The 25,459-nt window shown below is 42.3% G+C and overlaps 2 protein-coding genes across 11 annotated transcripts in view; one reads left to right on the forward strand and one right to left on the reverse strand.

Moving 5' to 3' along the window:
* Positions 1-3,090: 3,090 nt before the first annotated feature.
* Positions 3,091-7,374, forward strand: nkx6.2 (NK6 homeobox 2). Of its 2 annotated transcripts, XR_004616332.1 has the most exons (4): positions 3,091-3,979; positions 4,569-4,741; positions 5,116-5,650; positions 6,812-6,822. XR_004616332.1 is itself a non-coding variant. In XM_034609226.1 (3 exons), the coding sequence occupies exons 1-3, from the start codon at positions 3,547-3,549 to the stop codon at positions 5,362-5,364; spliced, it is 855 nt and encodes a 284-aa protein (XP_034465117.1). In that variant the 5' UTR covers positions 3,091-3,546; the 3' UTR covers positions 5,365-7,374. The 2 variants fall into 2 exon arrangements, 1 of the variants encoding a protein (XP_034465117.1); XM_034609226.1 differs by having other exon boundaries at positions 5,116-7,374.
* Positions 7,375-8,392: 1,018 nt separating this feature from the next.
* The window catches only part of LOC117775372 (inositol polyphosphate-5-phosphatase A), a 149,551-nt gene continuing 132,484 nt past the window's right edge, over positions 8,393-25,459 (reverse strand). Inside the window, exons 13-17 of one of the 9 annotated variants that reach the window (XR_004616258.1) lie at positions 16,040-16,151; positions 11,938-12,006; positions 10,524-10,611; positions 10,113-10,184; positions 8,393-10,074 (exon numbers count right to left, since the gene is read on the reverse strand). Coding sequence is in view for 6 of the 9 variants with exons in the window: in XM_034608451.1 (XP_034464342.1) it covers positions 10,135-10,184; positions 10,575-10,611; positions 11,938-12,006; positions 16,040-16,151 (268 nt within the window). In the remaining 3 variants the exon portion in view is untranslated. Of the gene's footprint in view, positions 10,185-10,523; positions 10,612-11,937; positions 12,007-16,039; positions 16,152-25,459 lie in introns of all 9 variants that reach the window. The other 8 variants (XR_004616257.1, XR_004616256.1, XM_034608451.1 and 5 more) reach the window with 8 other exon arrangements.

The raw sequence follows: 25,459 nt of genomic DNA on the forward strand, positions 1-25,459 counted from the left end.
TTCTCTGAACAGTGGTGTTTCAATGAAACTGCAGATGTTGCTGATGTGTCAGTCAGTTACAACATGAGGCTCCTTCGAGTCTTTATTTTCTGCTCATCCGGGGGAAACGTTATAAATGAAGTAGGGTTCACTTCCAGCCGCTAGAGGGCGCTCCTAGACAAACTAAACAGGGTTCCTTTGATTTCCTGTGCTGCACCATTTACATGCAGTCTCCAGTTTGACAGGGTCCCAGTCTTTATTTGTCCATCAGACTTTTCATTAGGTGCTCACAGACAGAAACTTTATTAAGAACAGCAGTAATTAAATATTTCAACTTGTCTCATGACCTGCTTGTGAATTAATATTTTCTGTTGAAACAAATAGCAGGTTTTAGGCCTTTATCATAGAGCAATGTACTTTTTTAATGTTGGTGAAATTTGGCGTAAATTAGACTGTATGTAAGTGTCTATCTGTGACGTATATATTTCAGTGTGAGTCGCTTTAAATGGCAGACAGACAGTGGGTGCTGTTGGAGCAGCTGGACGTCCCCTGTGACTGAGCACGTCCACCGGCTCCAAACCAACAACAACCCTCTTTTTGTCCAAACATCTGCTTATCTCCTCTGTCACTGCGCTGTCAATTCACATTTGTGTGGAGCTCCCACTCAGATAAGATTATCTTTACGCTGTTTATTAACCTATTTCCAGTCAATGGCGGGACAAAGGCCTGCGGCAGATACGCGCCATCAGCAGGCCAACAATCCACAATAGAGTTTACTGCATCAAGAACACTGCGCTATGAGCACTCAGAGCAACAGGTCTGTGCTAGTCTACTACAAATATATATGAGGAAATGATGTGAATAAAATCCTAATATCATTTAAATTAGTATTCTTATTATTCTTATTATTCTTATTATTCTTATTATTCTAATTATTATTATACTTATTATTCTAATTATTATTCTAATTGTTATTATTTTTTATTAATATTACCGTTGGTTTCTTCATAATTGTTATTGTTATTATTACATTATTATTATTACATTAACATGCAATAATCGATAATTATGTTGGCTATAGGTCTGTCAATATCTTCATTTTTAAAAGTGGACATTTTATTTAATTGGTTTCATTGTTACTTTATTGCTTTCACATATTTTTAAACAATTATGAATCAATATTTTCACTTTCTCTTTCTTTAATAAGCCCCGCGTCTATTTCTTTTATAACAAATCTGCTTTTGAGAGTTTAAACTTTAAATTAGTTGTAGATTTACGAGATCAAAATCCAGATCCTTCATCGTGTTGAATTGCGCTGATGGTTTTGTGGTGACGGGCCGTTTGGCAGCTCTGCTCACTGGCTGCAGATGAAGGTGCCAATCTTTGTGTAATTGATCCCACACTGGGTCAGCCTCTAACTGCATGTGTTTAACTTCACCATCATCACATGGACCAGCAGGCTGAGCTGCAGGGAAATCTATATAAAGCGCTTTTTATTTTTTCATCATTCCACCCAACAGCTTCTCCTATAGTGATCATTTTCAGAAAGACCTTAAAACAAGATAATAAAATCCATGTATATCATCAGGGGGAAATATACGGGTATAAATTAGACACAGAGGGACATTAACAGAATTAGAAACCGTGTGTATGTGTGCATCCCTTTAGGCCGGAGAAATACAGTCAAAATTGTGAATCACCTCGCGTTGAAAACCTTTTTAAAATCCACAATCTTTCCCCGGTGAGCAAATGGTTCAGCAAGGTGCATTTGCTGAAGCCTTTCAAATGCTAACGTGGCCATATTTCACTCTTACAACCTGCTCACATCTCCATAAAATATTACTGCACTCAGAGTGATGACTGCACACACACACACACACACACACACACACACACACACACACACACACACACACACACACACACTTTGCCCCCCCCCCCCCCCAAAAAAAAACCCCTCAGGGATTATCTCCCTCATATAAAATCCAGCTCCGTCCTTTAAAGACTTTGTAGCTTCTCTTAAATGATCCGCTGCACTTTTATTTATTTTTTTACAGGTTTTTTTTCTCAGATGATAAAAAAAAACATGAAACACTGGGGATAGTCAACAAGGTGATGTTAAGTTATTTATTTTTACGAAGTTAGAATAACTCAGTTTATCCCTCATCATCTAGGACCCAGTGACAAAACAGTTTGTGCAAAGGAAAATTAAAATAAAAACATCGTAACTGGTTGAGAAGTCATGACCACATTATTTTATATCGAATAAATCCACTGAAAACAAATTGAAAAAAATACTACAAATCAAGTTGGACTAAACATACTTATTTTTCTGTTTTCTGTCATTTATATAATATTCACTAAAATCATAACAGATCTGTTCCTCTCTGTCTTGTCCCACTTTAATATACTCTCATCGTCTGCCAGCAGCTTATAATGTAAATGTATATTCTTTGTCACATGTAGGAAACAATGATTTCCACAGTGGGAGACGCGTCATTAACAAGATCTTAATAGTGTGGCTGCGTGGTGCGTTCAGGGTCTCCTCAGACACCCTGCCCGCCAGAGGCTTTAATGAGGCTTGGATAAAAATTAGTATGCGGACACAGTTGTTGTATATTCTATTTAGTGCAAAAAATTTGGAGGAATTTTGTCTGTAAAGTTTATCAAATTATAGTAAGTCAGTTTAAAATAGTAAGTCATTTAAAAAAACCAAAAGTAGAAAACTTTGGCTTTGTAGTGCATAGGCCAATAGGCCTATATATATATATATATATATATATATACATATTTATAACACAGTCTTTGTTATTGTTCTGGTGTTGACTCTGCTTGTAACGTAACTTTCAGACAGACTATGATTGATCATCTGTCATTAATCAATTCAGTCAGTCACTGACGCAATGAAACGGCTCCTTCGTGTTGCAGCATAAACTAAAAAAGCTAATATTTCCGACAGTAAGTTAAGGCACCGTTTTTCCAGCGAAGACGCACGTGTGAAGCAGCGGAGTCCCCGTCTCGTCCAATCACGTCGCTGTCTCACTCAGCCTCGTCCAATGGGAATAAGGCTGGTGCAGGTGGCGGCGCTGTTATCAGCTGGCGGCGCCTTAGTGAGAGCAGAGCGGAGAGAAGCGAGGAGACGAGCTGATGGTTCCATCAAACCACTGACACACCACTGACACCCCGCCTCAGGCTCACTGACACCCCGCCTCAGGCTCACTGACACCCCGCCTCAGGCTCACCGACTCCCCGCCTCAGGCTCACCGACTCCCCGCAGGCTGAGCAGGACACATGCTCTTCTCTCCCCGCTGACCCACCGACACACAGACCAGCACAGGAGCCATATTTTGGGAGTTGGACCGAGATCTTCCTCAGAGACGAGAAGTTCGCAGCTGCTCAACTTTCCAACATTTGCTCCTCTTCCTCCTCCAGGAAGCGTCGGGACAGGGAGAAGCGGCCCGACTCCTGAACACCATCAGCCCGCCCCGAGCCTTCTCTTTCTCCCCTGAACTTATTTTTGTTCGCCGTTCTTTTTCTCCGAGCGAGTCTGGTGTTTCATGTCCACAAATGTTAGCGATCGGGCAGATGGAGGCTAACCGGCAGAGTGCTTTCGTCCTGGGCAGCACCCCGCTGGCGGCGTTGCACAACATGACCGAGATGAAGACGTCCCTGTTCCCGTACGCGCTGCAGCACGGCCCGGGGGGCTTCAAGGCGCCTTCGCTGTCCAACCTCAACTCCCACCTCGCCTTAGGAACTCCGCACGGAATAAGCGACATCTTGGGGAGACCCATCACCACAGCCGGGCAGCTGCTGTCCGGCTTCCCGAGGATAAACGGCCTGGCCACCACCGCAGCCGCCGCGGCGGCGGCAGGGATGTACTTCAGCCCGGCGGTGTCGCGGTACCCGAAGCCCCTGGCCGAGCTGCCGGGGAGGGCGCCCATCTTCTGGCCCGGGGTGATGCAGGGCAATCCCTGGAGGGACCCGCGGCTCCACTGTCCCTGTAAGTCCCGGCTCTCTCTCTCTCTCTCTCTGTTTGCACATTTCTAAAAGTTAGTTTAGGATTTGTAGAAATTCAGAAAAACTACAAAAAGCTCCTCTGTGAAATGGCAGATTTTTTCCTGTGATTTTAGACATTATTCAGGTATAAGAACTCTGTCATTACACAAAGCTAAATAACTCCAGTTATAGTTTATTTTCCACTGTGATTACAGGAAATCTAAAATATAATTTTGAATATTTATAGATTTTCCCCCCCAAACGAATTAAACTCTTTTATTTTCACAACATGGTGTTTTTGAGCGTCAGACAGAAGAGCTACTAACATGATGATGATCATAATAATAATGTGACACATGACAGGACGTTGGAACCTGTTAAATAATAAACACATTGAATTATAAATCATGTAAATAATAAGTTCGTAAACTCCACATGTTGCGCAGACACTTTGAGGAATATCGGCGGCTGAATGTGAAGTTAAACGCGTTGACCTTTTATTTTGACGCTTCACAGCAGCGCAGTTGAATAAGCATGTGTGTAACTTTAACTGTAATAATGTTCTAACCGGGTGTGTGCGCGTGTCTCTGCAGCTCAGGCCAGCCTCATGATGGACAAGGACGGAAAGAAGAAGCACTCCAGACCCACTTTTTCAGGGCAGCAGATTTTCGCCCTGGAGAAGACCTTCGAGCAGACCAAGTACCTGGCGGGTCCGGAGAGAGCCCGCCTGGCTTATTCTTTAGGGATGACCGAGAGCCAAGTCAAGGTAAACACCGACCAGCACCTGCTCACTACGATTTACATAGAAAACATGTAGGAAATATTATTACCACCAGTTTCACCTCGTTCACCATTACTACCAGCGCAGGCCAAGGGAGTTATCTATTTTATTACTACAGAATGATTGCACATAACATTATTATTATTGTTGTTGTTGTTGTTGCTATTATTGACTTACTTTGTGGCTGTTGCTATTCATTTCGCACACACACAGGGTTATTGGCCCCTGTTGTGTGATGTGTTAGAACCAGTGCACCGTGTCTGCTGTTGTGTTGTTGTGCCATTTTGATCGCCTGTTTTTTATCCGGACCTGTTGATCGTCCTGTGCGCGTCTCACCGGCCTCCTCTCCTCCTCCACAGGTCTGGTTCCAGAACAGGAGAACCAAATGGCGGAAGAGGCACGCGGCGGAGATGGCCACGGCCAAGAAGAAGCACGACTCGGAGACGGAGAAGATGAAGGAGAGCTCGGACAACGAGGAGGACGACGAGTACAACAAACCGCTGGACCCCAACTCGGACGACGAGAAAATCACGAGACTGTTGAAAAAGCACAAGGCCACCAACCTGGCGCTGATCAGCCCGTGCAGCAACAGCTCGGACACTTTGTGATGCCCACAGCTGGGGGGGCAAAAGTGGGGGTGGGGGGGGGCAAAAGAGTCCAACAGGGACTCGACGCACTCTTTCGGACCCCCTTTCCACCTGACTGCTGCGAACATGCGTCTGAGGGGGATGCGCAATTTTGAGAAATCCAAGTGTGCGCCATGACGCATGGAAGACGCGTTTGGCTGCATCCGAACCCACTTAAACACCCACACACACACACACACGCACACACTCACTCAGACACACACGCACTGTATGCACGGAGATGTGACTCCAGGCAGAGCTGCAGACTGTCGGTGAAAAAGGACACACATGTCGGACTGTATCTGGCAGTTTAACGCATACCAGAGGAGTTTCAACAACAGGTGTAAATGTAAAATACAACATTCCGGATCAGTGTTGGACTCAGTCGCTTTGGTAGTAACGAATACAGCTGATTAACGTTTCTCATAGCTAATGACACTTGTTTCATTATTTTATTTTCACCTGCACACACACAATGTGCGGCCTCTTGTCACCTTGAAGGGTGCGGGTCACGTCTGCCCTGTATGGGAATAGTCCTGTCAGCACTGATGCGATATTTTCATCTGAAAACAAAGTGACAGTATTGTCTCATTTCCTCAATAATTCAGCTGTTTGTGTGATTTTAAACCTCTTTAAACAAAAGCCTAGTTTTTCTTTGACGCAGTCTCACGACAGGTGTCTGTTTAACCTTTTACCAGAGGGGATTTATCCGCAGCCAACACTGATCCGGATCTCAGACGCATGTTACGTTGTGTCAGGTGTGAACGGGGCCTGTGATGCTTCTAAAGCTCAGTTTAACCAGGGTATCCACTGTCCTAGAAGGCGAGCAGGGGAGAATGTTTGGAGGGGGCGCGGGTTTGAGACGAGTGAATGGTTTTTGTGCTGTAGCCTGAGGATGAAAAATGTACGTGAGATTGTGTATATATATTTTTTACTGAATAATAAGTTATGTTGTTTCCGCCTGTGGAAACGTGGCAGCCTCTTTCTTCCCTCCGCAGCCCTGACGCGCTTATTCCCTCCCGGTTATTCCCGCTGCTTGGTTTTGATTCCTGCAAAGTTAAAGTCGTGCCCTTTTTCTCCATCTTTTTTTTCTCTCCAATCCTCTGTTCAGCACCGGCACACAAATGTATAAAACGCTGTAAATAATCACTGTAAAGGAAGAAACCCCGCTTGTTTTAACCACGTCACACCCTTTCGTTTCTTTTGGGATTTTCTTTTTGAAAGAGTTTATGTTTTTACCTCAACTCACAGCGGAACAGAAAAACTGCACCGAGGTTTATGTTGGAATTAAAAGAGTATTATTGCTTCCGGGAAGGTTATAGGAAGAAAACACACTTTGTATTATGAATAAATTATTTAACAAGCATTTTTGTTTTTTTTATTTTCATTACGGGTTTGTTTGAATGTATGGGCTTAATATAAATTAAAGACAAATTCATGACTATCAATAATTGAATTTCGTTATTGGCAACAAGGGTGTTTTTAGAGGATTAATGCTGATTTAAGAATGATTTATATTTTATTCTGAATGATTCACGACGGAACTGATAACAATAATTATTATTATTGTCATCATCATTATTTTCATTATCAGCAATAATAGTCTAATAATAGGCAAAAAATCGGATAATGAATAAAAACAATTCTGTGAACATTTTAGTCTTGTTTTTAACTTCAGCTTTGAGGCTATTTATTTACTTATTTATTGAGGATAAAATTGGGGAATGCAACTTCTACAAATTATAATTACCATAGCTGTCAAATAGGAGGTATTTGATTTAAAGCATCAACCCATCATTATGGTCAATCTAATATAATTAATCAATTATTATTATTTATAGTAGGCCTGTTTATTTTTTAAATATTGTTAATATTGTTATTTGAATTATTTCTGGGCCGCCGTTTGACTGAAATCCACTAAAAAGAAAGTCCGTCCCGTGAGTCTTTGCTCTTTAAAGGAAAACGGATGGTTCACATTAAAGTTATTGAATTTTATTTGAAGTCATTTAAATTTATTGTATAAAATAAGTGTGTGTTTCGGGCCTGTGATGTTTCAGGTGGAGATTTATTAATGTGGAGATCTTCTCACAGAGGTGCGCCCCCTCTGTCTGTAACACGCCGCTGCACCTCTGTGAATCCACTGTAGTTTCTGCACCGTCTCCTCTGGATTCAGCCAATCAGGAATCAGATCATCCTTAAGAATCTCTAATAATCTGAACATGAAGTGAAAACTGTCAGATCAGCGAAGTAGGAAAATAATGTGATGAGAAACTGATACTGAACAGTTTCCTCCTGTAGATACTTTGGTACTTTAAATGTTATTGAGACAAATCAGTGTCTGTAGTATTTATATTGAGTTCAGTTTTTTGCTTTTTTAAATGTTGCACTATTACTATCTTTTACAAAATCATCCTTAAAATCTAATAATCCAAAATATTCTAAATGAATTGTCGGATTGACTGAGCGTAGACTCATAATCAGGAAGGTTTAGTATTACACAAGTTTAAAATACACTATACATACATATGTTTGAAATGTTAAAATTTAAACTTGTTTTTCAGATATCACAACAAGTTTATTATGGACTGATGTGAATAATTTCTGGCCTCTTGCTTCTGTCAGTAAATTTGACTCCATTCACTTCTGCCTGGGTAAAGACTTGTAAATTAGATTTCTTTAGAGATAACAATTAAAATACAAATCATTGAATGGGAATATTAGCCAAAAATAGAAAGACAATATGAATATCCAACATAAAGTTGACCTTATAAATATATTCCAATAGGAATTAGTTTTCTGTTTAGAGGAACATTTTCCAGTCCCTTCTTGTCACATTCACTTCTCCCTGCAGGAAACAGAGTAAGTGTGTAGCTCTCCTCTCTATGGGTCCATGACTGTGTTGTATTAGTACACGGAAGATGGTGTGGAAGACCAACTGTTGAAGGCCTGGATGAAAACCTTCTCATATAGTAATTGTGTAGTAAAGAGGTAAAATGAGGACAAACAGCCATTGAGCTCTAATGGTTTTTATTGCTTGAGAACTGCATCACCTACAGTAGAGGCCAGGCCGAAGGGGCTAGAATAAAATCTCTATCTGCCTTTTTATAAGATGGAGTGAAGAAAAACTGCAGCTTATACTCCTACAGTAAACTCACAAAGACCAGCAGGAACAAAAACAAGCAGGGTTCTGGTTTTCTTATATATAACTTTTTGCCTATGAACCAAATCACACAAGACAACATAAATTCTGCGGCAGGCACAAAATCATTTCTACTTGCGGTGATTTAGATAGAAATAAAAAACAAAAATCAAGGAGGATCAATCTGACGGCTTCACACGGTCGGAAATCTGTAGTGTAGTAAATGAAATCGATAAAAGAAGCGTCTCTGATCGCTCCCTGTAATGCTCAAATGATCTGCAGTGAAGGCTGCTGAAGGCTACATACAAAACAAATACAAAGCAAGTCTTCCTGCTCGTCCTCCACCTTTTAGAGTTTCTCTCTATATTTTTTTTACATTTCATAATCAATACCTTTACCATCTGACTGAAGTCTTTTTTTATAACTCTTACACACTTCATCTCTGTGTAGGATACTTGGCACCATAATGCAGTAACAAAAATAGACAAAAAAAAGTTTACATTTTAAGGATACCCAAGCCTATCTAAAATATCACATTCAGAATCATAATATTATAGAAATAAGTTAGAGTAAGAATAGTAATGTGAGAGTGCTATGTATGAAACAATATCTTATATACTTGCATGGTCTATGGCACTGCTTAAAACATTCTTGGATAGGCAACGAGTCGCTGAGGAGCACTTCCTGTTCCTCTCCTCGTGTGCACACTCGTCGAAGGTCACTGTCGCTGCTCGCCCTCTGCACGCGCTTCAGCATAAACATTTTGGTAAGAATTATAAATTATCTCTTTAAAAAGTACAGTATATAAAATGAGACTCAATGGATGTGTCAGGCATGGCAGTGTGTTGTGCACACAACAACAACAACAACAACGAGAACAACTCAAAAAAACAAAACAAAAAATATATATATGTATATAAACTGTTGAAATAAACTGATAAGATCCATCTATTCCAACAAAGGGACCAGGAAGTTTGGTCAGAAAAAGAGAACGGCACTAAAACCATCAACAACTCTATGTTATACTGTCTAATGTACAAATAATCCTAACAATATAGATATACAACTTTTTTGCATTGCACTTTTCTTTTTTTAAAACACCTTACATACTGTATGGAGAGTAGCTTCTATACATAGAGGCATACCTAAAAATGGCGAGTACGGTGTCTAAACATGTGTAGTAGGACTGATTTCAATTAGAGTTTTGGCAAAGGAGGCTGTGGCGTGGAAAAGAGTCGTCCGTCCTGCTTCTTTCTTCTCTGGGGAATGGGGGTTGCATGGCAACGGTGAGGTCAGCGATGTGTGTCTTGTCTGGAGCCGGGCCCTCGGGTGCTCGTCCACATCTCAGCGAGTGTTTTATGGAGAGAGAAGGGGCCGGGTGTTTTCGTATGAATGAGGTGTCAGGACAACTGCAACTGGTCAGCACTGCTGAAAAAAAGTTTGTCTGTGTTCTTCAGTGTACGCTTGTGCAAAGTGTGTGTGCATACGTGTGTGTGTGCGTGTTTCTTTGAGCGTGTATGTTTCTGTGTGTGTGTGTGTGTGTGTGTGTGTGTGTGTGTGTGTGTGTGTGTGTGTGTGTGTGTGTGTGTGTCCGGTTTGTTTCTCTGGTGTTCTCACAGAGGCGCTTCACGAAATATGTTCTCCCCCCTTTGGCAACACTTCCCTGTAGAGGAGAAAAAAAGAAAACGGAAAAGTTTATTTTGCCAAATTCCAAGTTTTCATTTCAAAGTAAAATGACCTGGTGCCGACTCTTTCTACGTTAACATACGAGATGCAGAGGCTCTAGTTTGTAAGTAAACTTCTTAAAATGACTGGAGCATTTTAAGCAATCATGTCACATTTTTCCACTGATGATGTTTTATTCTGGAATAAAACTTTCAAACAGTCAGCAATCTGCCTTTCAGGAAATGTGTGCAAAGTAATGAAGAACTCAAGCAAATCAAATCAAACAATAGCAACAATGGGAAGAAGAATTATAATAATGAAAAAAATTAATATTTACCACGACATCACTGCACCACACAACACTTGTGCTTATTTGCATTAGGTTTACCTGCCCCCGCTGTAATTCGGAAGGACAGGAAGACGGGCTGGCAGTGGGACAGAGACGGAAACAAAGTTAGAGACCACAAACTGAAGTTATTAATGCTCTCTGGGACAAGTGCTCCCTCTCTCCCTCTCTGAGCACCTATGAACCACAGGTTAAACTCACATACCAGGGCCCTGCGTCTTTGTGCCCGTGTGCTAACTACATCGGACATTTTTTAACATAGCCAGCCGTGATTTTAGCAGTAGTGTGTGGCTCGGAGGTGACGGCTGCCGCAGTATCTGCCGGCGTGCTCGGGTCACCTCGCACACACACACTACTGCATATGTCTCACTAAGCGATGATGAAAGACCTGACTTAAGGCGCCTCTTTTCAGCACAAGACCTTCCGTCTGACACGGCAGAGACTGAAGCGACAGTGTTAAACGCTTTCTATACAGTCAGCTTCACGAAAAGAGGAAAATACAAACTGCGCTCGGCTGAAATGACCTCTCTCCTACTTTTTAAAAGATTCTTCTTTTTATAATTTCAATATCAAATCAGAAGGATCGTTCATGCTAAAAATGTTCTTTCTGTCCATTTGAAACTAAACCTTTACACAATGTTAGAAGAGCAACTTAACACATGAACTGAAATTATAAGATATTTGTTGAAAAGCATTGATAATGATGCAGTAAACCAACTCTTAAAACATTTGATAGCATATGATACTCTTATAGTTCCCTCCACCAAGGAGGCTGTGTTTCCAGTCCTGTTGTTTTTCTGTTAGCAGGATTACATAAAATCGTCTTAGGCCTTTTTATCACTTTAAACAGAAAGAGAGGATTTTTTTCACTGATTGTCACTGATTTCCCAGGGAATAATTCATGGGTCTTGATCCAAAAAATCGAAATCAAAAGTTGTGGTATGGATCCGGGAAGAACCCAGTACATTTTGGTGCGGATCCAGATCAGGGGAAGTTTCGAGGATTTCACTTTCTTTAAAATTGTGAGATAGGATACTTTTAAACATTTTGAGAGAACAATTCATGGATCTGGATGAAAAACAAATCAGGCATGTTTAGAGGATTGATATTTATGAGTGTGAGCAATCTGATGCAGATCTGAATAAAAATCTGGATCTAGTGAATTTAAATGTGGTTTGATAAGGAGACTGGCCTTGGCGGAGGTTTGCCATTCTAGTTGCAATATGTTAACATCCAGTTGTACCATAATAGATATAGAATAGAATAATATAAAGGTAGTTGATTCACATGTGTCGAGAAAAGTCTCTCTCTTTTCTGTTCAGAATCACACTTCACAGTCAACACCTTTTTCACAACAGCACAACACGATGACACAAAGTGAGGATGTGGGCAGGGCCCCTCTTACCTTGTGGTCCCCCATGCAGACATTGGGCCCAATGTTGTCATAGACTATAGACTTCTCTTCATTTTCAGGCTGCAGAGACACAAAACCAACACATTATTTTGTGAAACAAACGTGATGAACAACAGTCGTACTCACACACGCTGTCGCGCGGTGATGCACAGTCAGCAGCACCGTGTTTGTGTTTACACGGCACAGACATTACAGGCTTGTACTGTGGTTTATGACACGTTCACGAATGAGCAATCAAGGCAGCAGCTTCATTAAACACAATTAGCAGGATTATGTTGTACCTTTCAAAATAAAAGCAGAGGTACTTATTTAAATATAAGGTTCAGATATGTATTTGAGGTGGATACTGTAGTGGAGCTGTTACGACAATTTACTGAGGCCCCAGTAAGATTGTGTCACCAGTTCAAGTATGTATTTCTGGTTGATATTCACATTTTTCACATCATTCACTTTGGATATGTAGTAAAGAGGAACTCACACACTCGGATATTAGTAAAGAACCACGACTAGAAATAATATTTTTTTTAGGCAAGAATCAAAACATTTTTTTAACAGAGACAAAAAGAATCAGAAACATCTTCGTCTAAATTAGCAAGTTTTATGACGCTATCTTTATCATCTATAAATATCTCCGAAAATATCACAAATATAAATGTCTTCAGTTAGATTCTTTCAAATGAATGTATTAAACTTCTTACAGATACAGCTCGTCTCCACTGAAGTGAACGCACCTTTAGAAACTCTGCACAGTTTTCACTTTGAAACTTGCAGTCGGTGCGGTGCAGCGAAGAGAAATGAGAAGCAGCAGTGATTTACAAAGTGGACATTTGCCTCTCGACCAAATACACTCCCACCGTAATCTAAGTGCCTATCTGAGAGAATCCTGTTTCAATATCACTTTCTGCACACAAAGAAGCTGTTACCCAGTCACACATGGATCTGCAGACTGGAGAATAAATCACACTTGTCTGGTTGAACTAAAGACTTTTTAAACAGCCGCCCCAACCCCCACGTACGCACACACACATACAGGCTGGTGGGTGGGTGCTAGCAGTTGTGTCTGTGATCTGCACTGGCGCTTCAGACGAAAGAGACAGAGAGCTTGAGAATGAACCATAAAGCAGAATCCAAATTAACTTCAGACCAATCCTGCAGCGGAGCAGGGTCAGCACACGTGCGCCTCCACCTCACTACCTTTTCGAGCGGGCCACGCACTGCCACCTCTCTATTTGTCTGGCAGCCGGCCCCGAGCCGCTGCCTCCCGCAGCCGGAGATACATTCATCAAACACACACTTGATAATTTACAAAGGCAGCATAAAATTGTGGATTTTCGGGCTGCATAATCTTTAGACAGATAAACAAATTACCCGGGGCCCACCGGCAGAGAGGGAGCGCTCGCTCGGCTAAACATTCATTACTGGCGCTCCCGGAGCTGGTGCCGCGCCGCACGGCCGGCGGGCAACCTTTGGCGTGTTAGGGCTCGGCAAGCAGAAAATAACATGATGGCGAGTTAACCGACCGTGCCATGATAGATGACGCCACACGCTGGGCTGTTTACGGGCCCATGTCTCAACAATCTGTAATGCTCAGAGCCGGAGAGTGTGTGCTCAGTGAATCATCAGCCAATCTGCGAACACACTAACTGTTCCACTCTGTCCCTGCATTACAAGCAATTAGCCGGTGCTTGAGGGGAAGAAAAGCAAACAACAACCCAGCTGTGTGTGTGTGTGTGTATGAGAAACACTGTTTTTTATAATTCAGACACATTAAATCGGTGAAACAAACTGGGTGAAATTATTTAAAATGCTCTACAGTCTGCTTTTCACAGTTGAAGGCAAATTTACACCTCTGTGTAGGTGCAGAGGCTACGCTGTTGTGAGAATCGCAACTGCAATTACACTGCCAAAACACTAGGTGGCAGGGTTTCTAGAGCACGAGAGTCTGTGCTGCATTTCTGCAGCTGCAAGTAGACAAGTATTGAGCTCCGGATATTCTCCTGAAAACTTCCGTAAGGGTTGTATGTGAGAACGCAAATGTCCAAGTCAGTAGCTTGGGACTTTCCAGAGTTTTTCCTGCGTCATGTCCTGCCTCCTGCATTCTCTACAAGAGGTACCTTTACTGAAATACCGATACAACGTAGGACAGAGAGACAACATCGGGAAGATAAGGCGTACGACCATTGAACCGACGAAGGCAGAGTTAGCATGAATTTTTTGCTTCAGTCCTAATGCTCCGAAATGCAATGCTACCGAGTAGACCGATCAGTTGTTGTGGTCTGTATTGTGTAGCGACATTTTTAGTGAGGTGCACGTCTTAAACTGCTTTCAGACAGAATTTAAGAGATTCTTCTTAGAAGGAGGTGTATGCGAGAATGCAAATATCCCAGTGAGAGTCTACAGACTTTCTGCGGACTTCCTCCGCCTGGCCCCCTCGTATAAAGTCCACAGAAAGTCAGCAAAAGTCAATGTAGGAACACAGCAGGGGATCCCCCACTGGATTCACTGCAACCGAGTTGGGGGGGTTGACGACACTTCTAACATAAGACAGATGTAAAAAGTATTTTTTTTTCAAACAAGAGAACAAATATCTCTGGGAGAAATGGCGGCGTCACACACATAGAAGACACAGGTGAAGATGTCAAGAGAGTTTGTGGTGATAAGAGCCGAAAATCCAGACCCAATTCTGCAGAGAACCTCCGCAGGACATGTCTGCAAACCACTATATGTTACGTGACTACATCATGTCTAAGGTGAAACTTCTTCGAAGAGGTATGAACGAGCCTGAACTGTAATACAGTGATCAGTGTTATTGTTCTCGTGTGGCTGCAGAGTCCTTGTGATGCTCAGTCAAAGAAGAAAGATCAGGAAGGAATTTCTCATTTGTGGCCGACAAACAAAGCCAAACTTCCTGAGCAGCCCCCTGCTGTGACGTGCTACTGTACAATACACTGCTGCATTTCTTTCACACACATTAACAGATGAAAGCCTGTGTGATCCAGCTCTGGAAACACTCAGGCCTCTAGAGTCAAAGTTGAGTTTAGTGACTAACAATCCGCAATTTAGGGATCTAAACCACTAATGAACTGATTTTTGGTTTTCTCAGCAACTGTTTTTCTTAAAAATTTCAAATGGTGAGGTCATATGAACAAATCAGGGAAACCTTTGCAAAGCTGCTTGACAGATCTCTACAGCTCTTTACACACTGGACTAAAATGGCTTTTGTCTTCAGTGGGAAAAGGATCAATCTGTATTTATTCTGGGTCAAATGACTCTGCAGTAGTCAGGGGTATTTATCGGCTACAGCTCCGATCGCCTGTGATGGAAACATGACACCCGGCTGGACGTACACATTTTCGCTCCTTTTTCTCACGAGATGCCATGATGCTTGTCAGGGAGGCAATGACGGCTTGTCGCCAGCGGTGACATCTGCGACTTAGATACAAATTCTATCTGTCTCTGTTCAATCAGCGCTCGACCATCGTTCAGTTGGCATTCAGCTGTAACATAGTCAGCGGCCGTGACGCTGTTTTGTGCTGTTTACGAACCCTGATTTCCGAAGTGTTCGTGACGTCCAACACACAACAGGAAAAAAACTAAAGAACACTCGTCAACTGGCAAACGGGTCAACAGACTTTAGTGGGTTTACCTGCATTTACAAAACCCACATCCAGAAAACTAAGAGAGTCAAAAGTAAACAGACACAGGCTGTACAGGAGGAGGAGGGAGACGAGGGTATGGAGGTGGCAGATTGGCTGCAGTTTGCAGTGCTGAGCGGGGTCCTGCAGGGTTTGACTCTCTGAGGAAGGAGACAGATCTGGGGTTTTATGAAGAAGATGGGGCCCAGTGTAACTCTATAAGTCTGGGATATATGTACTGTCTGGGTGGACCCGTGGCTTAGCGCTGCGAATTAATATTCACAGACACCTCATCCTTCCATCTGTGAAGTGACGGCGGAGGGGAGGGTGATGTGGATCAAGGACGATGGAGTTGTAGACATAAAGAGCGAGGCATTAATAAAGAGCCCTGTATTGAAGCGGAGAGAGGAGAGGGGCGGTTACTTCTGAGCGGAAAACAGCATCAGGTTGAGACTCACCTTTAAGACCAGTTCTCTGGCAGAGGGAGACATGAGGATTCGGTCACACCAGGCGGGGCATCTGGTGTTCATGTACTGCTTCCCCTGACTGCTGTCTTCACTGTACGGATAACTGAGGAGACACAATCAGAAATACAGTCACATCTACGGTAATTTATGAGCGTTTAAATGCTATCCAGGTAATAAGGGACTTTATATTCCAGTACGGTGCCGCACAAAGGAGACAATAAAGGAAAGCCCACGAGGAGAGCAATAAATATGATGCATGTGAATCAACAGGGCTGCGGAGGAGTCATAAATATGAGACGTCACGTCATCTGCCTTATCTCAGAGACAGATCAAAATGTTTTCCAGAGAAAACAGGAGGTCCATTAGTATGACCAATCATCTGAGTAATCTCTTGAATCAACACACATAGATAGCTCAATCAAACGCTCTTTCTCTGCCAACTGTACAGGTTGTGAGTGAGTGTGTGTGTGTGTGTGTGTGTGTGTGTGTGTGTGTGTGTGTGTGTGTGTGTGTGTGTGTGTGTGTGTGTGTGTGTGTGTGTGTGTGTGTGTTTGTGGGTGAGAGAGAAAGACAATAAAAAAACGAAGAAGGAGGAATGAGAGAGCTTTAGGAGGAGTGGGCCAGAGGGAGATCCAGTTGCCCATATGTATCGCTACATCCCTACACGGTCATCAAAAACAGATTAGGTGCCGCGGCAAATGGCCAAGAGAGAGGGAGAGAGAGAGATTGTGTCTTGGAACAGCAGTGAACAATCGAATGATTTAAGCGGCTGCAGGGCTGGAGTCGAGAGGGGAGCCATTGAGCTGATACAGATTTACATTGTTGAGAATTCAATTTGCCCCTTCGACTCATCAAAGTGCTTCAGATTTACACGCCACCAATCCAATTTGTTTGTCGGCGCTCATCAGGATGTAAGAGAGGGCTTACATACTGTAATACCAATCCAATTTGCTCCTTCAGTGCCACGCGTGCTAACCGTAGCATAGCACAAAGTGCCTCCTCTGCGAGGATGGTGATATCCTAATGATAAAATAAACACACACGCCACACACACTTCAATTCTTCACACTTACCGAGCTCTGATGGCTTAACTGGACTTTGTGCTGAGGCAGAATGTGTTTGATAAGCATTAAGCCGTGGTTGCTTTATATGTGATTTTATGTGTGCATTCAAATTACTATGTGCCTGATGCTGCTGTCCCAACTAAGGTATTACTAGTTCAAGTGCTAGCATTGCCGTTTTCAGACATGAACTCCTGAGAATGTCCACACAATTGGGTCCAGACTTTCTCCAGAGTTTGCCTTTCACTCATGAACAACGCAGCAGGAGAATCTCCGCTCAGACGCATTCACAACAACACAAAACTCTCCGGAGTATTCAGGTGATGGGTGGTGCAGCATGCAGAGGGAGGAGGTAACATATTAATGCTGCTGCAGAAATCACATGTTTGTGTTTACAGCACATTAACACCACTGCATCACCAAAAGCTCTCTTGACATCTTCGTCCGTGTCTCTTTTGTGCATGCTACAAAGCCTCTCGACTGTGATGGAAGTCCTAACATCACCAGTCAATTTATTATAGGGCTGGGCAAGAAAACAATATCAATAATGTAATTTTCATCAATAGCAATATAGAAGACTAATATATATCGATATATTGCTTATCCATTGTGCACAGTAAAGAGATACAACACACAATTGATTTACATCAGATTTATTAAATGTTTTGCTGTTATTATTATTATTAAATAATAATGTGACATTTATTGTGATAATTATCTATATCCACTGACGTGAACACTATTATCTTGGTATGATTTTAACCATATCGACAAGCCCTTCTTTAACGTGAATAAAGTTATGAGAACAAGACGTTAAAAGTAAGTGAGATTCTTCCAGTTAGACTCAAAGTAAAGCTACATTTATCAATGAAAAAAGGTTTTCAGATACTATTGATGACTTTGTGTCATTCGCCACTGTTTGAAAACATATCGCATTTATACATGAACCAAAACACCAGCACTCTCTTTAAATCATCTATATAGCTGATCAATAAGCAGTTTCCCAGTCAAATAAACAAAGAATAAAATAAATAAATATCAATCTTAAATCAGATGAATAAAACTGATTTTATTGGGGATTAGTTATAAAAATGACTAATCCTGAGTGAAACTGTTGAAATGTAATGCAACAGATGACCTATTCGCCCTCAAGAGGATTCTTTGCATAGTGACGACATTGACAATAATACATAGATTACAGTTATTACAATATAATCTATAGATATGTGCTGACAAGTTGACCATTTCTGTAAATAATGTACATACAGTATCTGTCAGTTCGTTTATGGCTGCCCGAGAGAATAGGGTTAAGGCTGGGGCGCCTGCGCGAACACACACACACACACACACACGCACACACACGCACGCACACACACACACACACACACACACAGCCACACAGCCCCCCCACCAGGTGTACAAATAGACCTGCTGAGAGCTACTTAGAGAAGTTCCCTGCCTCCAATTAGCATTAATAGCCCTTAAACCATGGGGGAAATGCATGGGGGTTTTAGTATGCTAATCAAAGTGATCCTGGGATAAAAGAGAATGGAGAAGAGCACGAAGAATAGGATGAGTGACGCAGGGATAGACAGGGAGGCAGAGGAGAGGGGATAAAGATGGATCAGACAGAAAGAGGCAGAGTGAGGGTGAAAGAGAGCAAAGTCTTCAAAGGGCTCGTGGAGCTGCTCGACTTCAGGGTGGCCTGAATACTCCCGCTTCCTGTGGGATGGTGGCCGGCCTCAAACAGCCTGCGAACAATCCTCCTCCTATCAGGGACTCTGTTATAGCTTTATTGACTAACAAGCTGGGGTCATTTTGGTGTTAAAGAGATTGAGAGAAAATCAAGTTTCCCCCCTCACCTCCTTCAAACAATGAACTCCCGCCTGATAGCAAACTTCCCAAAGCACTTCAGCAACAAAACTTTGCTATCGTTCCTTCATTTTTGATGACAGCGAGCCATTGTAAATGCTGATTAAAAAGACTGCACAATGGCCATTAAAGGGCCATTCTGTGTCCCTGTGTGGGCAGGTAGGTTGTTCCCCTTTCTGTTTTACCGCACCCTCCATTGGCTCCAATAGAGATAACAAGTCTTAATGCAACAGCAAACAGTCCAACGGGGCGCTGGGGCCAAAATGATTAATGTGTCTGATTAGCGAGCTCACAAACTTATCGGGGAAGGTAAACGGGCGTGTGGGCTGGAGGCCGTCAGCTCATATCAGACACTTTTTGCCTGCAGCAAGACTAATTACACTAATTAATGGGACAAGCTGATAACTTCAACAATTGTGTACCTGTATAGGAGGGGGAGCTGCACTTCAAGGTATCCACACATAAACATATATGGTGTTCAGATGAAATGAACACGCGCATACACTGAGGTAAGTTTGTTAGTTTTTGTCTCCAAGTTCTGATGTGAAAGCCCTCTTGTATTTAGACTTGTAAAAAGTAATGACATTAGTCCTGTTGTTGTGTTGAACTGTGGAGTTATGAGTATGGAAAACACCTTTTTTCTCTTCCAGGAGACTGTTCAGGGTCATTGAGAGGTGGAAGGGTCAGATCCAGGGAGAGAGCCAGGTGACTGGGGCCCAGCTCATCATGAGGACCCTATAGTCATCACCAGCACAGAGGATGGAGCCACAGGCAGCGAAGCCCAAGATATATATAGATATGTTTATGTGTGTATTTAATAATAATTGAGAGTCCCACAATCACAGGTAAAATGGACATATTGCCACGTCATTCTGACAGGGATGTTAAGGAGTTAATGTGTTCTGTTCTTGTAAGCAATTAGGAATAACATGTACCTCTCACTTCCTAAACTTAATTCATGCACCAGAGCCAAATTGTTCTTACATTTTTTACTTTAACTGGTGGTTCACAACATCATGAAATTCATATATTCTATGACATTTGGATAGTTTTGTTGAGAGAGAGGTCTTGTCTACACTACTGTGGATATTTTTTTTTAAAGAAAACTTTACACTACCTTTAAAAAATAAACAATTACTTCCACGCGACCTTCATTTTACGGAATATCTCCATCTAGACGTGAACACAAAAATGACTACAAAGGCTCAAACAAGCAGACCAGTAGGTGATGATAACGTCTACACCACCGATCCATTAAATACGAGAAAAGAACACTATCAGAACTATCGGGCGAGGGAAATGAATGTCACTAATGTGATGCAGTAATGTGAATAGTAGCTGCAAACTTGTAAGAAACAAGTACAAACCATTAATAGCTCCCATAGTTGTTGTTTTTCTGGCTAATGGTTATTACACGAGGCAGCAGTGGGCATGCGCAAAGTAAACTGGGATGTCATTGTTTCCTAAATACTCAGTACTCCAGTACACACAGAAACATAGAAACCAGGGTTTTTGAAAATCTGCACTACGGAAGGCATTTGTGAAAATCTGTTTTAGTGACTGTTTTGTCTTATTTTGAAGGTCATTTAATTTAAGGCCACAATATTTAGTGATCAAGTACAGTCTTTTGAAATCTGGTTGCATCAAGTAAAGCCGTATTCCAAATGAACACAGTTATGATAACTCAAATCTGTGGGTTCACTTCGTTAAAGTGGAATAATCAAGAGCTGATGAAAATCAGTCAGCATGCAGAAATGAGACTTGTTTGTCAGTGTTGTTTTGTACACTATTCTCCCACAATGCAGTGCACAAAGGAAATGAAGGAGCTGCTCAGAACTGGACAACAAAACTCTAAACTAAGCCTGGAATGAGGTGAAATTGAAAACAAACAATATCAATGAAATATTTGTAAAACCATTTTACTGTCTCTTTGTTGTAGGTTTAAGTTGCATCGGCGTGTTATGGTGTGCTAAAATTCCTAGTTTGATTGATATATTGGATCATTTCCTGTTTGTATGAATGGTTACATATAATTTTTTATATACAAATTGCAAAACCTGCTAACCTGCTACATTAGCATGTATCCAATGCCCAAACTGAATAAAACTGGTACAAAGCATCTTTGTCTTTATGCAGAGTCGGTGAAGGTTCAAAAGTGAGAGAGCTAAAAAGATCTCTACATCCAGGACACCTAGTATAAAGGTTAGTCTCACACTTTCTTGACAGTGCATAACAAGCTGTCATGTTCCAGAGTAAAACTGACTAGAGAAAAGTTTCTGACCGACATCAGTGTTGAATAATGACATCGACACTGCTGATTGATTGATGACTGAACAACTTGTGTCTTTGTCTCTCACTGGTGTTTATGGTCTTTTACAGCCTCAGATGAGACGTGTGTGTACAGTCGCACATTGAGCCCCTCCAGCAGCCATCGAGAGCTCATTCATTCATGCTTGGTTTGGGGTTTAATGTTTGACTTGGCTGCTGACACATTACTCACATGCGTTCCGGTCGATGTCAGCTTGTTTGTCTTCCAACAGTGAAAAAAAAAAACAGCGAGGTGAGCACAGGCTACACCTGTGTCATCCAGCCTCACCCAGTCGAGGGTGAGGCTGTTGGGACATACGTTACTGTAATTTACAAGCTACTGTATTTACACACACACCAATACAATTGACAATAAAAAAGATTAAAAAGATAAAATGCTGCATATAAAATGCAGGCCAGACGACAATCTTCATTGAGACTGGACACTCAGTCTTGGAATGGATATTATTACAACCTGACAGTGCTTCCTGTCTGACAGTGCTTCCTGTTCCCATTCCTGATCTCTTCTTTTCGCCCCTCTCCTCGTTTCTCTCCTCTCAACCCAGCAGACGTCTAGATGACTTTGCACCCTGAGGCTACGTCCATACTAATATGTTGGGGAAAAAAAGACTGTTTTAAAATGAAAACAAACTGTCCACACAAGTCTTTTAACTCTGCATCAGTAATAATCTCTGTTCATACCAATACACCCAAAACGTATACCATTCACGTACACTGGGCATATGCGTGCCGGTGTAGACAGGAAGTAGATTGTCTACTCTGTTGTAGTTTAAGCCATTTTCAGACATGAACTCCGGAGGATGTCCAGAGAATTGTGTCCAGACTTTTTCCAGAGTTTGCCTTTCACATATGAACAAGGCAGCAGGAAGTTCTTCAGTCAAACGCATTAACAACAACACAGAAATCTCTGGGGTGTTCAGGTGAGGGACGTATAAATTCTGTGGAGGAGATCACGTGTTTGTTTACAGCACATCGACAACAGCGTTGGCTCTTATTAACAAACGCTATCCTGACAGCTTTGTCTTCTACGTGTATGGCACCGCATTTTCACTTTTGTGTCTGTCATGTGATTCATCAGAATCATCATCAACACACCTACTCGCTTGCAGTTAATCCCACGGAGGATCTCCTGCTGTGTTCTCACATGAGCTCATTTGGACATTCTTCAGAGTTGTTACTAGGGGGCAGGCAGGAGAAACTCCTGGAGATTTGCGTTCACACATACGTCATCAGAATTTCCAGAGATTCTCCGGAGTTCAGTGCATGTCTGAAAGCAGCTTTAATTACAGAAAACTACCAGCAGTAAGTGTTTACAGCATTTTATATTCGCAGTGGGTAATGGAGCCGTGACTGATAAGAACCAATCAGGAAGCAAATGCGGGTGACTGCATTATTCATCCATACTTAAACGCAGCCCCAGTGTTTTCAAACTACAACAGAGCCAAAGGCATTTCCAAACTTCTCAATTTAAGTCATTTGAGTAGTTTTCTTTCAAAACTAAAACGTAGTAGTGTGGAGGTAGCTTGAGTCCAGTTCTGTCAGAGGTTTCTTCTTGTCTCAAAGCGCTTGCTCATGGGGTAAAATATTGTGTTTATCTCCATCTATTAATGTTAGTTCTTGACCTTACTCTGTATTAAGCCTCAAGATAATACATGTTATAATTGGTACTACTGTACATAAGTCAAATTGAATTGACTTGACAGCTCCAGCCCAGGTGTTCTGCTCCTATCTCTTGATCAAAAGCTAATACCTTGTTCAACATCATGACAAATGAGGCTATTCGCTTGCTCATTTTTTAATGAGGGCAATAACAACTTGTTAAATACAGGCAGGGCTAGCAGCTACAGATAAGAGTCATAGTATCTGAGACATGGGGTCAAGGGTTCATTGTGGGAGGTTGGAGCGGCCAGTGCTGGGCTGGCATTGGCTAAAAAGTTGGAAACTGCGGGTTTCGAACGACTCCCTGCCTCTAAGGCTGTGTTTGTTTGCCGTTGTCAAGGGAGGCTTGACAAAACACACGCACACGCAAACGCACGCACAGATTCAAAAAGATCGGCCAAATGCTATCAATAAAGCTGGATGTTTGCTTCAGTTTGTAGAGCTGGGAGGCTGCAGGCACAACATTGGCATAGTGCAGTACAAACAGAGTGAAATGCCATCAATAGCTCATGGCTCACAGCCTGCTGGGCTTCAGCTATGACATGTTCTGCCTTTAGCTGCTCTAAATGAAGACGAGAAGACACAGATGGCATCCATTTGATTCTCTCCATGTAAGAGTGTTTCAAACAAAGCCTCCCACTCAGTGGCATCATCCCAGACAAGAGGCAATGACACATGACAGCGAACAATCTTCAGCTATTATCGCCACAATGGACCCTCATCACTTTCACAGGCTCTCTAGTAGTTAGAATGATGGATGCGCTGATGGTTGTAAAACAATGTTCCTGTTCAGTAGATCAGCCTGTAACGCTGGATCCCGCTGTGGCGCCGAGCCAACACGAGCCCACACACTTACAGTAGCTCGGACGCAGTGCTATGACCCAAACGTTGTCATTAAACGTACCTCTGTGGGGCGCGTATATGGTGCCTCTGCTCCAGTATAGCAAGGCTGTTCACAGTGCAGAGAACAAAAAGCCTCCTTCATATAGGATAGGCTATAGGAATAATGTTTTCACAGTGAAATAGGGTAATAAGGGTGACATCATCCGTACAGGCCTTCAGAGGCCAGGAGTGTTGTGGGAAGAGTGTTGTTCACAGAACAATGACAGTGACTGTGTACAGGAGAGCCATCTGTGGGAGCACTTCCTATGAGCTCCAAAGGAGTCTTGAGGAATTCTCCACTGCCCTGATAATTCACTCATATGCACTTATTAGCAGTTATTGAGGAGCTGGCAGGCCAGCCATTAGTGCCACCAAAAACCTCTCTCATCTGAGGCGCAAAGTCATTCTGACCTTCCTCTTTCACCAACCTGTGAATGTTGTAGACTTTCCCAGCTCGTCCTCACCAACCTGCAGCTTTAAGAAATGTTAGCCAACATGAAGACGCTGTTCTCAGGGTGCTTCCCAAACAGTGAAGACACAACTGTTTATGTTTCTGTCTCCTCACTGGCCTCACCTCCTGACCTCCGGGCCACACTCTGGTCCCCTGCTTCTTTCCAAAGTCTAGACTTGACAAACACATGGGACTGGAGCCATCCTGTTAGGTCTAACACCTTCCCAGCTTTCCATATGTGCTTAAGGAGAGGTTTGGCTAAGCCATGGACTAAATGGAAAAAGTGCCAGAGAGATATGAATCTTGTCACTCTGCTAGCCAATTCCCAAAATTTACATTTTTGGTTGGCATCCGAACATTTTTAAATCCAAGTTTTCCAGGTCCAATGACAAATGTCAGTGTATTCATGTAACTGCAAGAGGCTCATAAGTTTGTGTTGCATCTTGCACGATGCAACAAAAACACAACAAAAAAAGCTGTGAATGTTGTTCCCCACACTATACCTCATCGTGTTAAAACACATCAGCTGTTGTGCGGTTAATGATACAACTGCTTAAATGCGTAAATGACAAGCTAGTACTCGGACAATCTTTGACAATTCCAGAGGCGTTTTCAGCACGTAATGGAGCGCCGGTTTTAGGTAACGTTTTCAGGCATGTTGGTATGAACAGGGATTCAAACTGAAAGAAACCCGTTTTAGTTTGAAAATGCCATATCCAAATGAACACGTAGTAGTATGGTTGTAGCCTAAGTAAATAATTGTAGCCGATAAAGGATGGGGTTCACACATTTTCCTGTTGGCCAAGAAATCCTAATTCTTCCACGTTTTGTTTCCCTTACAAAGATCCATATATAGACATCTGTGAACATGCATACATAACACCTGTAATGCCGTAATGTAATTGCAGTGACACTAGCTGTATCTCGCTCGTATCCAGATCTTGGCTCTCCTCCTCCTTTACAGACACAGATATGGGACAGCAGCCCATCTTACTCTCCTCCTCCTCCTCCTCCTCCGTCTTCTACTCCCCAGCCTTTTCTCTCTGCACAACTTCCACACCATGTCGCTGCCATGAAATCACTCATGATTTGTCCATTGATGGAGTGTCCCGCTGCTCTGATGTCACTCAAATCTCCCTCAAAGCCCATTCCCAGTAA

Source organism: Hippoglossus hippoglossus, chromosome 15 (assembly GCF_009819705.1).
Source record: "Hippoglossus hippoglossus isolate fHipHip1 chromosome 15, fHipHip1.pri, whole genome shotgun sequence".
NCBI classification, from domain to species: domain Eukaryota; kingdom Metazoa; phylum Chordata; class Actinopteri; order Pleuronectiformes; family Pleuronectidae; genus Hippoglossus; species Hippoglossus hippoglossus.